The sequence below is a fragment of the Leguminivora glycinivorella genome, chromosome 12 (genome assembly GCF_023078275.1).
Source record: "Leguminivora glycinivorella isolate SPB_JAAS2020 chromosome 12, LegGlyc_1.1, whole genome shotgun sequence".
NCBI lineage: Eukaryota > Metazoa > Arthropoda > Insecta > Lepidoptera > Tortricidae > Leguminivora > Leguminivora glycinivorella.
In genome coordinates this window covers 20,509,823-20,525,490 of record NC_062982.1, presented here as the reverse complement: position 1 = coordinate 20,525,490, position 15,668 = coordinate 20,509,823, and the positions used below count along the sequence as shown (strand labels likewise).

At 38.5% G+C, this 15,668-nt stretch overlaps 1 protein-coding gene across 5 annotated transcripts in view; it reads left to right on the top strand.

Moving 5' to 3' along the window:
- LOC125231646 (tyrosine-protein phosphatase Lar) overlaps positions 1-15,668 on the top strand; it is a 771,198-nt gene that overhangs the window by 739,687 nt on the left and 15,843 nt on the right. For 2 of the 5 annotated variants that reach the window (XM_048137133.1, XM_048137130.1), the window contains exons 12-19: positions 4,078-4,211; positions 4,659-4,809; positions 6,085-6,108; positions 9,960-10,060; positions 10,465-10,527; positions 11,745-11,874; positions 12,848-12,998; positions 15,260-15,396. In XM_048137133.1, coding sequence (XP_047993090.1) covers positions 4,078-4,211; positions 4,659-4,809; positions 6,085-6,108; positions 9,960-10,060; positions 10,465-10,527; positions 11,745-11,874; positions 12,848-12,998; positions 15,260-15,396 — 891 coding nt within the window. The remainder of the gene's footprint in view (positions 1-4,077; positions 4,212-4,658; positions 4,810-6,084; positions 6,109-9,959; positions 10,061-10,464; positions 10,528-11,744; positions 11,875-12,847; positions 12,999-15,259; positions 15,397-15,668) is intronic. The other 3 variants (XM_048137134.1, XM_048137132.1, XM_048137131.1) reach the window with 2 other exon arrangements.

Genomic DNA, 15,668 nt, shown 5'->3' with positions numbered 1-15,668 from the left:
TAATCCGTATACTGATTCCTGGGATTTAATTACCTAATGAGTTCTGCTGGCCTAGCCGAAATAACAATTGAATTCTGGCTCTGTCGCGCAAATACGGAACAGCGATAGAGACAGCTAAATTCGATAACGATATTATCGTCAGCGTTTGTGCATTTGGCTATGTGTTCCAGAGCCTCTGGCATACATTTTTGACGGTTTTTGGCTCAAGTAAGTAACAGTTTGATGGCGCTGTTTACTTTCTTCATACAATTAATGATATTTTTCATGACGTATAATGTCAAAAACGAATTTTGGTCTGGATTTCATTATTTAACCGTAAAACTGCGGGCGTAGCACACTAGTTCGATAAACTTTATCGCATCGGTGCGTCCCTACCGCACTTACAAATAGTGCGAAAAGGACGGCCTGACATTAAGTATATCGTTTATCACGCGACCATGCTTGCCTGTCTGCTTTGAAACTTTTCGTATTTAACTTAAGACGATTCCAAATATACGTGAACTGTCCCGTTAATATTGCATTGTAGTTAATTAAAGGAAAACATTGTATAGCGACAAACCAGAGACAACACTTACAATAGGATATATATGAAGTGGAATCTAGACATAGAAACGCAGACTCCGAAGTCAAAAAACATATTTACAACAGAGCTGAGCTACGTAAGTCATAACCAGTAACATTGGTTTCTTGGTACCGTCAAGTGCTCCAACTTTGTCCACCTTAACATATGTGGCATTGCTCGAAAATAATTAGTTCTCCACAATAAGGAGGTTTTTGAAAAGTCTTCGAGAAATAGGACAGTGAACGCCATTATAAATGACTATCCGATAAAGAATCAGCAATAGCTATGTATTTGAAAAGCTTTAGTCCGCGCACTAAAAGTACCTTCTGGAGTTTTGGGTGTCCATTGACGGTGGTGATAGCTTACCGTCATCAGGTGATGTATCTGCTCGTTGGTCTCCTTATCTCATAAAAAAAAGCTGAAAAGGTGTCGTTCAGCCTTGCCTCTGTTGTGAAGAAACCCTCAAACATTTTCTTCATTAAAAAAATAGTTTTAATGTAAGTATTTTATTTTTCTTTCCAGTATATTTGAAAATCGTCGTCTAGTTAGCAGGTAGTCTGTGAATGTGGAGCGACGTCAAACTTAGGCAATCTAATTTAACACTGTATTGTGTTTTGTACAATATGTATTGTGAGATTTTCATCTGGTAGAGTAATAAATAATGATAATAGAATTTCAACCAAACAATGTGTGATCAATGATATTAACATTAAACTGTAAAAATAATTACTCGTTTAGTTTTTAACCTGTTGGGCTTTTTGATCATAAGCGCTGGTGGCCTAGCGGTAATTGCGTGCGACTTACGATCCGGAGGTCGCGGGTTCGAACCCCGGCTCGTACCAATGAGTTTTTCGAAACTTATGTGCGAAATGTCATTTGATATTTGCCAGTCGCTTTTCGGTGAAGGAAAACATCGTGAGGAAACCGGACTAATTCCAATAAGGCCTAGTTACCCGTCGGGTTGGAAGGTCAGATGGCAGTCGCTTTCGTAAAAACTAGTGCCTACGCCAAATCTTGGGATTAGTTGTCAAAGCGGACCCCAGGCTCCCATGAGCCGTGGCAAATGCCGGGATATCGCAAGGAGGATGGATGGATGGGCTTTTTGATCGTGTTCAAAACGGCTCGAGACAATATACTTTGTTGTTGTAAAGAAGAGAAGAAAGAAAATATAACAAAGACTATTTTTAGCATCAGTTTTTACCTCGTGTGGTGATGGGTGAAGAATCCCCCCCCCCCCTTCTTCCCGTATGCTCATCAGCAACTAGGAGAGCTGCATCATTGCAGCAAAACACCAATGTATCTAAGTGCCGACCCAGATCAGCGTGACGTAAAGCAAATCACCAATATTTTGCTCCAAAGAGCATTAGTAGCACCAGAATTTAGCTGGAAATGGTTTGCAAACAGGCGAACCATTACACAATCATAGCCCGCAGCGCTCGCGTCTAATCAAACAAATTGTAAACAAATACCGAAGCCAGCAGTCAACTAACCATGAAATCCGAATTAAATTAATTCTCGCCGAACAATAATTAATCATTAATCAGTCTGACACTCGCAACCCTTTCCATTAATGAATTATAACACTAATTCATAATCAATGTCGACGACTTCGCGCAATTTATCAATTTGATTCCCTTAAATCCCTCTTTGTACCTCAGAGAAGTTATTACCATAAATTTGCAACAGTTACTCAAAGAAATTATGAATGTAATTTGATTGAGTTGGTCTTAGAAATACCCTTTTGTAATGGATTTCAGAGAGAGTAAATACGTTGCGGATTGTGGGCGCTTGGTAAATATTGTTCACGGTCTAATGTACCTAAGATTGGGACGTGCTTGTCTTTATGGCTCTGTAGTAGGTAATGGAACTTTCGAGGAAGTGAATTGTAAAGTGTGTGGCCCCAAGGCCCCAATCACACTGCACTGGTGGGCTGACGGGATGAGCACGCTTAGGATAGCCAGCGTCCGTTCTTTATAGTATGTATCTTTAGGCATGTAAAAAAGTGTTAACAAAAAAGGTTCCTTAAGCCTTAAGTTGAGGGTAAATTAAAACATTACACGACCACCTAAGAAAGATTCAATTCAATTCAATTTAAGAGCGGGGCTCTTGTCGGTGCAGCTTGATGAAGTTGTCTCCACTTTGGTCGATCCGAAGCCAGCCTTTTAGTGTCCTGGTACGGCCCTTACATGTTACTTTACTTGGCTCATATAACTCTTTCTTGGCCTTCCCCTTCCTCTCCTTCCATTTAATTTCCCTTCTATTATGTTTCTCGTGAAATGGTCGTGTCGTAACAGGTGGCCTATCATCTTTCCTCTCCTGTTTTTAATAACATTCAATAAGGTCCTCTTTTCCTTTATTTAGGACTGCTTCATTGGCTACTCTTTCTGTACATTTGACCCCTTTCATCCTTCGCCAACACCACATCTCAATGGCTTGCAGGTATTCTTCATCTCTCTTTTTTAGCGTCCATTTCTCGCTTGCATATAATGCTATGGCCCATACAAATGTCTTCATAAATCTCTTTCAAAATAAAGTTTGCTCAGTGATAAATCCACAGGGTTTTTGTATTTAGTTGGTTAACCGACAAATGTAACTACCCGAAAATTTACAAATTATTTGTTTATTCTTTTACATAAATACCTAGAACTACAGAGTATAGATATTGCAAAAGTTATAAAAAAAATTCTATGACTTTTATCATAAATTGTAAAATTTAAAAAGCCTATAACAATAAAATCGGGGAAGCAATTTGATTACTAACAGGTAAAACTGCTGATTAGGTCCTGCCTTTTGGGTTTTTAGATGCTTTTGTTTAATCATATCTTAGGCTTTTAACCAAATGGTTCACAGTTCGTTTGTATTAGGTACTTAATGTAGTACCTAATAAAATATAGTCACAATGGTCATAAAGAATTGTAGCAAAAACCTTTGTCACCGATACACTTCAATAGTTACGGACGGTCCTTTGAAACTGAGATAAAAGACTTATGTTTACGAAGCGGCGAAATAAAACAATTTCCCTAAATTGGCTTAAAAGAGTTCAGGGGAAGTTTCTTTCAAAGAGTTCGTCGGCTGAAAGTAATTTATAAGACAGTCCCATTTATGTTTAAATGGTTGAAGTTCTTTTTTAGAGTAATTTTCTGGTATTCTCATTGAAAAATTTTGTATCCGTCGGTGACTGGTGGTGTATTTGCCCCATCGGAAATAACCTGTTAATTAATAAATATAGTTAAAATGGATATTACATAAATTGACGGTAGTCATAATAAGCCAAAATATAAGTAGAATAGATTCAGACGCCCAAAGGATGACTTCCAGAACTGCCAGAAAAAGATGCCCCGCCTAGCGAGGATTCGGAGACTCATGGAACGGGACAATCATTTTAGGTGTAACAATATGCCTGGTAATTCCAAGATGTGGTAGATCATACGATCTGCGCTGGACGTATCCATTGATCAAACTAAAATGTGTATTTTTTTCCTAAATGTGGATTAAGAATTTGTTTTGTCCCACAGCGCTGCCGGGCCCTCCGACTGATGTGCGTGCGTCGGAGATCACTGCCACCAACGTGCGTCTGGCCTGGTCCTACAGCGGGCCCGAGGAACCACAGTACTACGTCATACAGTACAAACCTAAATATGCCAACCAGGTTAGTAGTATTTGACCTACAAAAAAAGAAAAACTCCAATCATAAAAGTCTACGCCGTCAAACAAGTCAGCAAAGATAATATGACAGTGACGGACCGACTGGGTCCTCTATTAAAATACTTGCGTCCATTTATTTTTCTGAACTATTCTTTTTTTTTTTCTCGTGTCAATGAACTGATCGCATATATTCACATAGGAAAATTCATCCAAAAGACCCATGCCGCTCTGACCTGGGTAACAGAGTATAACTTGCGTTTTCGAGCGAATGCTTGAAGTCACTCTAGATTTATGGTTGCCCGCGAGAACAAATTGTTCTAGCTAGACCGCCTTCTGTGAATGCAGAGAACTCTTCGATTACAGCACTTAAGGTCTTAGTCACTTACTCTTTCGTATAAGACGTCTACTTCACCTTTTCTACCATATTCCTCACCTCTATCCCTACCGACAGGCATTCAGCGAGATCTCCGGCGTGATAACGCAGTACTACTCCGTGACCAACCTGTCTCCATACACCGAGTATGAGATGTTCGTGATCGCTGTCAACAACATCGGCCGAGGGCCGCCGTCGGCGCCCGCGACTATCACTACTGGGGAAACCGGTATGTAGATATTTTATAACCATCTAGTTACGTAGTCTTACAAAAACTTTTGTCATAGGACGCAGGATATATGCCATTCGGCCACACCAACGCCTCACGTTGGGCGCCAAAACTGTAGCACTACAAATTGAACATTTTTCAATTTTGAACATTTTATAATACTCGTTCGTAATGCAAAATCTCGACGATTCACTTGTTTTCAACCGAGAACGTCGCAATTTTTTGTTTGAAGTTGGACTACACAGAAGAAACATGTGGAAGCAGAATTGCTATTAGGCTACAATGAAACAACAAAAAAGCAGTAAATGTACGTATGGGGCCCTTGTAATCAAGGAGAAGAAAAATTTGGCTTCTGGTTAATGCCCACTTATTTATAAATTAATTATTTACTTAATGAAAAAAAAATGCAATTTCCAAATGCAAATCCAAATTATTATAAACATGCGCCATTGCTTCCTCTATTAAGTTAACATGGAGAAAATATATCATCAACAGAAAACAAGATCATCAACGATGCCTCAGGAATATACATATTTAGTATTTCACAAATATTGCAAACGAAATACTAAAAATGTTACTACAAAACATGTACAAAATTCATGATAAATAAACTGCTTGTTATTTACTCTCCGAATGTACAGAGTACCGCAATTTGCAACGTCAAAACATTTTTATCCAGCATTGCTCGTGTTTCATTCCAGGAAATTGAGTTAACTGATGCGGTATTATTTACCCAAATCAAAGTATGGGCAGTTCCTAATATATTCACGAATTGACATATCATTACCGATATCAAAGCAACATTTTTATTTTCGAACGTATGGATTTGTACCCAATCATCCATTAGCTTGTTTCATATCATTTCGACAGTATCGCTTTCGGTTCCGTATTTATTTGCATTGGAATTGAGTAAATATGTAGAATGTACATTTTTTTTCTTGCGCTGAGTTTAAGGTATTTTTTTTATCGTATTTCATGCCCTCAATAACGCGACGTACGACTATCGCCGCCGCTTCATGTAAGTTCGGTTTCGAGTGGTTTCCTTACAATACTTTTATTTATTTCATTTGCACTTTTATTTTTATTTAAAGTAGACAGTAGAGTTAGTGCGTGATCTATTTCAGTTATTTATTCATGCACCATTACAGTTTTATTATCGATTTAGGGTCTTTATACAAATATACACCCTCCCTGTTTTTGCACCGTTTGTGTGATGTTTGATAAGTACTATATATTCTATGAACTAATGCTATATTTTTTCGTGCATCCTTGCAGTGGATTCCTTGTATGGAGGTACCAGTAAGTATATGAGAATCTCGGATTATTATTAAGTACATGATTGTAAAAAGGGTATCTAATAGCATGTTTCGTTATCGTAGGGTCTATAAATTTGCATGAGGGTGTAATTTTATTTAGTTGATTTCAAAGGTATTAATTATTCTAACAAGGTTCTCTATAATATTTGATTAATTCTTCTTTACTTGTAACATCTATTCTGTTGTATCCTTTATTTTTAATACAAGACCTCATTGTCGGATGGCTTTCAAATAATCTCGTAATAAAATTCTTCCCTCTTTTTAGGAAACAACATTTGATACAAAGAAATAATGGAACATTTTCTCGCTCGCTGTCAAGCAGCTATCATATCAAATTTATCGTCCTTAAATATTAAATTTGAGTTTTTTTTTTTCCCACTCGAGTTGTCTCGATTGCCGGAGCAAAACAATAATGGAACTCTGATGAGATGCTAATAAAAACGTTGCCATACGAAAATTGTAGTCGTTTGTTTTACGTTTGTAATAAAGGGAAAGTTTACGGACATCGGGTACAAGATTATGTCGTTTTAATATTACACTGCGGTCGAAAAACTTTTATTGTCTCGTCCTTTCCGAGTATTACAAGCAGAAAGAGATTTTTCATTAAGTGACGCCCCTTTTCCTGGGCGCGACGCCGCGGCATTGTGTCGCTTATTGCCGTGTTTTTATTTCAATTTTGTTCATAATTGACAGCATCCCTGTCTCTTCTTAATTTGATATTGCGTTGTTTGCGTATTATTACTTTTACGACAATGGTCTTTTAATTATTAGGGCCCTGTAGGGAAGACTTGCGAGGGACTTTGTCATATTAATGCCGCTGCCGAAATTATTTAGCGAGTTGATTTGGAAGATACCTTAAAACGGTCCAAGTTCTTAGCCGCGTAACTTTTGTAATAATCATTATGGAGAGAGAAATACGCCGGAACTAGTAGGTCTGTGAATTAAATCGAATATTTATTGTGCTTTGGGCAAAGTTTGAGACTCTACAAAATGCATAGAGTCAAGCTTAGCTAAGTCTGCACCGTGTTTGATAAGGTGTGGGAGTGTTATCATAAACGTCAAACTTGTGGAAAATTATTATTATGTTTAAGATCAGATTTGCATACTCTGTGCTATCATACACGGTGTAGTGTTACCTTAGCTGAGCTCTACATAATTCAAAATATATAAGTACAGATGTAGTGTAAAAAAAAGATTTTCCTTTGTATTGTTACGGAAACGTACGAAAGTGTCATGCTATTTCAGTCAGTCTCAGTACAAGATGTACTGACATTGACTGAACTGCCAAATACGAACGGATTTTTTTTTATTCTAAACTGGCCAGTGATTGACCTTAGTTGCACCTGATGGAAAGTGACGACAAGGCCGAGGTTGTAGCTCACTGGTTGTAGCCTATCCACTTGGCTGAACAGCTTACGCTGTCACCGCGCGCCGGTGCGTGCCCGCTGCTGGCACGACGAGCTAGTCTCACATGTAACCAGCGACGTCACTCCGCAGACACATTTTTTTTCTTTATTTAAATTATAAACTGGCCAGTGATTGACCTTAGTCGCACCTGATGGAAAGTGACGACAAGGCCGAGGTTGTAGCTCACTGGTTCAGTAATAGCCTATTACGAAAAAATACAAAGAATTTCCGGGAATATACGAAGGTAACCCTTTTCGCACTACATCTTTAAGTACTTAAGACTAGGGTTAGAAATTAATAAAGGCTAATGTAAGGGTTTATTAGTAAAATTGTAAAGCTATATTGCACTGAAGATTAACAGACGCGATAATTCATGAGTATTAATCATAAAGTTTTATTTTATGAAATAACTACTACATGAAGTGTAAGGTCATTTGGGTAACATTGGGTATACACATGTTTTGTTGTTTTTATATTATCTTTAATCTTAGATAAGGCTTTTACAATATGTATATAAAATCACTTACAAAGCAATACAAAAATATATAGACACATTATAAAAAACCTAACCTAGGGTGCCGCCAGCAGCGGGGTAGGGCCCAAGGCCGAAGGCTGCCGGTGGTTAGGGCTGCAGAGAGAGGAACCGCCGGACTATCCGCGCCGTGTCCAAGATCACCGCCTTCTGCATCTGACCCTTGATATTATTATTATTCATATAGCGTTCATAACAAACGAAGGTATAATTAAAAATTATATTACCAATAATTTTAAAACTGCCATCGTTTCATGCTAATACCGTAATATGATTGGGATTAATAGGATTATCCCAAATAATTGGATTTATTGGATAATTTGCTCACAATTATATAATATAACATTTATTAATCTTTTTATCTTTATCCGATTAAAATAAATTCAAGGACCCAGATTAAATTCAGTTTTTTAAATAAATACGTATTACTACAACGCTTATATCAAATCAACATGAGTGTAACATATTCCGAAACATTTTAATTCCTAAATGGAAACTAAATTAATTGCTTTTCAGCATGTAACAGTTCAATTTCAAGTTATTTTTAATATTTTTATAACACACTTCAGTAAATTGACAATATTAAAATTGGTCGTGTACCTACCTTTTGTTTTACCGTGAAATATAAAATTTTAGTTTTGGAAATCGGCATTTTATCAATTTATTTTGCAACTAAATGTAAAAAGTATTTTTTATTAATGTTATTTTATACCAAGAACAAGTGCCACCTTGCCTTTGATAATGACAATGACGTTAACGGCGAATGCTGAAGACCCCAGTTCGATTCCGGCCTCGAATATATTTAGCATCTGTTACGTGTCTGTTTTACTACATAAATAAATAAATAAGTATTGGGGACACCTTACACAGATCAACTTAGCCCCAAACTAAGCAAAGCTTGTACTATGGGTGCTAAGCGACGATATACATTATACATACTTAAATAGATAAATACAATACATACTTATATATACATAGAAAACATATATGACTCAGGCACAAATATCTGTGCTCATCACACAAATAAATGCCCTTACCGGGATTCGAACCCAGGACCGCGGTTTAGCAGGCAGGGTCACTGCCGACTGAGCCGGACCGGTCGTCAAAGAAACAAATTTATTCCTTAACATTAGATAATAGATACCTACTGGGTGCAATTTTTTGTATTTTAAATATTTGTAGAGTAAGACCCAGCTTTTTTTTTGTTTGTTTTGTCGTAGTTGACGTATTTTGAACCAGGCGTGTTGTGTTCCTCATTTTTGCTTACGGGTTTAATTTTTATATTATTTTACTTTGTGAGCTACAAACTATATCTATTGTGAGACATTCATTCATATCTATCATACAGTTAATTCATCAAAATGAATGAGTGAATGCTCTCAACAATTTCGATAATGGTTTGTTGCCTAGCTGGTATCTACTTAAGACAAGATATACCCAAGTTGCTTTGCATTTTATTCTATTTTCTAAGGAGTAATAAGTAAATAATCTTGTAACTATTTTATACTGTAAAGACGGTAACGACCTGTGGCCTGTTTCACCACAATGACAATTGTCGCCCGCCAGTGTCACTTCGCGGTTCGCCGTTTAACAAAGAAATATTGACGCTGAGTAATAATGTTACTTACCAGTCCAGAAATAGGCACAGAATTATCAGTGTCAAGTGTCAATGTCGGTGAAATAGGCCACAGTCATTCAGTTAATCCGCGCTGTCAGTTTTTACTTCTAACATACTTCTATCATGCCGATAGGGTATGTCCCTTTCCTGGTTACTTCTTTCAAACATAAACTGAAATTTAAACTAGTCATATCTTGCCTTATGATGTTGGTAAATACATCAAGGGGGGTTAAAGGTAAGTAAATATGGAGATAATAGAATGTACGTTTGTTTTTAGAACCGGGTTCAGCGCCGAGGAATGTGCAAGTTCGGCCGCTGAGTTCAAGCACCATGGTCATTCAGTGGGACGAGCCAGAGACGCCGAATGGACAAGTCACTGTGAGTAAAGATTTGTAATACATTTGTACTGGTCGAAATAATACACCTGGCAGTCCCGGATCATGACAAAGCTTTCTTTTTGTGTGATACTTAATCGGTGGAAAATGTTACGCCCTCCTTAGACGCGATGGCGCCATTGCGCTGTCCCTGTCAACAGCCAGTGTGGCAGCACCATTTCTCAACGGCAAGAACACAATAGGGTCTATTTTTATGCACCCACGATATTATCAGAGTACTAGTCCAGTCTCAGTCAACCTTCTGCATCATTAGGAACAGTTTCAGAAGCACAATTGAGTTCAGTGGGTTCATAGCTGTGCTATACTGACATGTAGGTACCTGCTTATGTACCCATGAAAGCAGTACATGATGACTGATTACTAAGTTAATGTATTTTTTAATCCCAGGGCTACAAAATCTACTATACTACAGACCCTTCGCAGACCCTACAATCATGGCATTCGCAAATGGTAAGTTTTTGTTTCAATTAAACTTATACGTAATGTACTTACGTGACTAATAAAATTGTCATGTGTCCTCTTGAAGGGGCATACATGAGTATACGTTGCACTTCGGGGAGTGTGCTCAAGAGCTACACGATCTTATTCCATCGTCCCCATTCTGCCATTGGAGTCAGACGCACGGCCGGTTTCCATCCTTACTTTTTAGATATTCCGCGAATTCGCACGAAGCGCTTTGCTTCTTCTTTTCTTATGCGAACTGCCAAGGAAAGGAATTCCTTGCCGGCGGCTATATTTCCGAGCTCATATAACCCGGCAACCTTCAAATCAAGAGTGAACCGGCATCTTCTGGGCGAGCTCACTCCATCGTAGGCCACGTCTTGGCCTTTGGCTAGTCTCTGGCCAAGAGTAAGCCCATTTATAATTTAAAATAAAAACCTAAAAGATTTCAGCTTGCTGTTTAGAAAATATATTGGTACATGTGTACAGTATTCGATAGATAGACTCATAAACAGTGCTTACATATATCGGTTCCCGTCTTTAAAGTTTCCGATCGAACTCAATCGGTCAAAGAAACTAGTTCAAGTCGTTTAATTCCTTTATTGCAGTTCAACCACTAGTCGCTTGCGATCTCGGGTCTTGGGATTAATAAGAAATACCGTGGAAATACCGATCTGTAAGATACTCGCTATATGTACTACGATACAGAAAACGAATTGACCCGAATATTTAATGAGTTCCATGCGTTTTTTAATTTAAATTGTAGGATATGATTTCGATTTGTATGAGACAAGGACCGGATATGTCAGTGTCTCAAGTAAATATTTTGACGTACACTATGGTTAGAAACTGTCACGCATAAGCATCGTACTACTGATAAATTTATATCCCAATTCACAAAAAAAAACGTTTTTAAATGTGTTAGGAACATTGAAGATTGTACTGTCAGCTGCAAAAATGTGTGGCGAATTTATCAATGATTCATAATTCAAATTCATTCATAATTTCTCCTTGCACTTTTGCAGCTGATAGTATTATATATACTGGGCTGATTTTTAAATGAAGGGAAGAATGATGAGTTCATTGATGACCCATTTAGCGATCCTTTCGCATTTGATCGCCTCCCGATCTGAAATCACGTTTAATTCTCTTTGTCATGTTACTTAAAAACGACTGCTTTAAAAATTGTATTGTAACAAATCTAATCTTATCTGCTTTCTGTTTAGATGGACAACAGCCACCTGACGACGATAAGCGAGCTGACCCCTCACACAGTATACACCATCAGAGTGCAAGCGTACACTTCAGTCGGCCCAGGGCCTATATCCCCGCCTGTCCAGGTCAAAACGCAGCAAGGTAATTCTAGGTCTCTTCTCTTCTTAGTCGCTCCTTCATGGTTGAGGATCGTGACCAACAGTAACGTCCCTCCATTTGGGGCTAGGGCCTGCCCTATCCCTGGATAAGTGTATCTACTGGTGTCGGAGCGATATGTTTGATAGTTAGCCTCCTATGTCTATTGCATTTTCAGACACTGTTACGTCATATAAAAGTAAAAATCTATATCCATAGGCCACCGAAATTTATGGTTGGTTGGGGGACCTATCTGTGTGCTGTCGAGGTAAACAACGGGACACTCAGTCTCAGTATGTAAAACACTACTTCTGAAAATCGTAAAATTAGGAATAGGTACAGTCAACCAATCTGAATCCCAGGCCACTGTGGAACCCTTTCACAGTAAAGGTCAAACTGACTTCTATAGCAAATAAAGCACGGTGTCAATACGACAGGATTCTAGGGTGGTTGACTATACTCTAGAGTGGAAGGCCTGAGTGAACGCTTGAAGCGGAGTATTCGCCGGGGCGCGCAGCGTCGCGGGCTTGCCCGCGTGAATCCTATACAGCGTCGACTCAGGACACTTGTACCTATTATGAGGTTCAATAAACTAGTTTCCTACTAGTCAAATCAGCTGCTTTTTAAGAACTGTCTTAACGATTTGCTAATATGGAATTACTATGAAATACTGAGGAGTGACGTCACGTTCAATTCATATAATTTATATTTTTCTCTTTGACTTATTAAATAGAAATCACGTTTAAACATAACTACTGGTGCTTTATCTCGTGCACTGCATAAAATATTTTATTTTAAGTATAGGAAACTAGCCTATTGTTTGACATGCACACCGTACGCCCTGCCCCGCTGTACGGTGTACGCCGAATATGATCGTGCACTCACTATCTTATCTACTTCCAGGCCTTAGTAATGGGTATAGAACTTGCGTAAAATAGTACGCGTAATCCACAAATTAACCCTTCATCATTTGTTTTAGGAGTACCATCGCAACCATCGAACCTAGTGGCAGTAGAAGCAGGCGAGACGTCCGTTACGCTATCCTGGCGCCGTCCGGCGCACGCCGGCGACAATATCGTATCGTACGAGTTATACTGGAACGATACTTACGCCAAGCAGCATCATAGGAAGTAAGTAACTACTGTGTTATACTGGGTTATTTTCGTTAAACTTATACATATTGACCGGGATATAGACCGTGATTACGTTTTTGATTTTTGTCACCGTTTTGATGTTTGTGGATGTTTTCCGTGATCATGATGCATGTAACTGCGTCGAAATATCGGGAGCTCGACAAAAATCAAAAAGGTACTCCCGGTATTAGTCCATAGATAATAATCTAGTTGAACGATAATAAAATTAAAAGCCTGTTTATTCCGAAACCAAAGACCTTAAAAATATAAAAAATAAATCAAAAATACTTTTAAAAAAAATAATTTGATTTGGACCCCTTTCGGGTAAAGGCTACTTACGCTAAGCAGCATCTTAGGAAATGATTACCTCTTATGTTTCTTTCTGGTTTACTTTCTTTTTAACAACTTTAGCCTCTCTATCTCTCAAATATGCAAGCGGTAGAGGAGTCAATAGCGTTTTTAAACTGTTCAACATGAGCTATGGATCGTGTGAGGGCCTACCCAAAATACCAATTGTATACGCTTTTGGGTTGGAAGGTCCGATGGCAGTCGCTTCCGTAAAACTAATAGTGCCTACGCCAATTCTTGATTAGTTGTCACAACGGACCCCAGGCTCAAGCAAGGACGATGATGATATGATACGCCGTAGCGTAAATGTCACGCAGTTATAGATACACTTTTGTAAACGAGAACGTTAAAACGAACGTTTAAAGAAAGTACTTAAGGCATGACTGACTCGGTTCATCACAATAAATATGTACCAAACCATATTTGACCGCGTCTGCACAGCTTTCTATTCACAGCTCGTCATTCAAAATGGCTTCAAGCTTTACAAACACAAAAATGTAATAGCTTTACAGAGACGACCAAAAAGCAGTCACATCGCTAAAATTTTACTCAACCAAATGGACCGTCTGGATTAATGTCGCTATCAACCAGAGCTATGAAACTATGCGATGTGCATTAAAATTAACAGGCCCTTCGTACTAAAAGCGCCCTTAAGTTAATGACTACTCTGATGGCGGTTTTTAAATTTGATGAGTTGAAGCGACTTGAGCTCCGTGGCGGGGACGACGGAATGTTTTTAAGCGACGCAATTTGTTTATGGGACGGTTTTTTTTTTAGCTTTTGGATTAGTAAGGGCTACAAGAAAGTCGGAATTGTATACGACAAGATTTAAACTTTAAATTATGATATACTTACGTCAAATATTCGTTCTTTCGCCGATTAGGCATATTTTTACTGTAAATGACTGTCATCTGATTTTGGGTATATCAAATACTGATCTATTATTTCTCATTGTCTTTAAAATAACAATATAAAATACTAGCTTTTGCCCGCGGTTTCGCTCGCGTTAGAAAGAGACAAAAAGTAGCCTATGTCACTCCATCCCTTCAACTATCTCCACTTAAAAAATCACGTTTATTCGTCGCTCCGTTTTGCCGTGAAAGACGGACAAACAAACAGATACACACACTTTCCCATTTATAGTATGAATTAAGCCTCAAAGGTAGGTTGTCTTTATGTCAGAGTTTGCTGTGATATGACAGGATATTATGTATCTTGCCCAACTAGCACAACTTGTCTTGTCGCGCGTGAGTCTATACTTGAAGTCGCGCTTGATATATGGACTCGCGCGCGACAAGAGATGTTGTGCTAAAGGGTTTGGTCAGGATTACAGTACAGTTAGTCATGGGTCATGGCCAAATGTCAAGAGTTTTTTTTTTAATAAATCTCTGGTTCTTAGCTAACCGTTAGAAGCTAGAAGAGAACTAAAATGGTTTGAGTTTTCTATGGACCAAGTAATTACCAAATTTGAGACTTTATTTCACTGGACTTTCGCCAGGAAATTCCCCATTCAAGGCTACTCATCCATGGCAATAGACCAAGAAATGTTAGGAATTTAAAAATGATTTCCGGACTTTTTTATCAGGATATTCCAAGGTTTCATATAACATCATTCCATGGTAGGTTAAGGGCATTTTCAGAATTTGGGACCCCCAATTAGCGACAGTTGTTAAGAAAAATTAACTCACTGTCAGTTTCGTGCGATAAAATGTCTATAAAAATATTGTTTTTGTGTTAATAACATAAACTTTAAGCGATAGATTATCACAATCAGAATGTGAAAAAAGTAAATTTTTAGACAGATTTTATGCTTAGGTAACTGTCGTCACAAAACTGACAGCGAGTTAATTTTGCCCTTAAACATCAAGCAGAATTCTACTTAAAAGACTAATCCTCCTGTTTTCCCCTAGACGCATCCCGATCACGGAGACCTACACCCTAAACGGGCTGTACCCGAACACACTGTACTACATCTGGTTAGCGGCTCGCTCGCAGCGCGGAGAGGGCGCCACCACGCCGCCCATAGCCGTCCGGACGAAACAATATGGTATGCCCGGTGTGGACGCGCCTGGCGTGACTGTCGGGGCGGTCGGGACCTCACTTTGGTTGTGCGATCTGGTGTGGGAGCGTTTTTCAAAATAAATATAATCTACTAGGATTTAAGTTCTAAACTTGCGGAATGATCCATACAAATTTCCACCCCCTATTTTGCGGAAGTGGGGTGTTAGAAAGAAACAAAAAAGTAACATATGTCACTCTCCATCCCTTCAACTATCTCCACTTAGAAAATCACGTCAATTCGTCGCTCCGCTTTGCCGT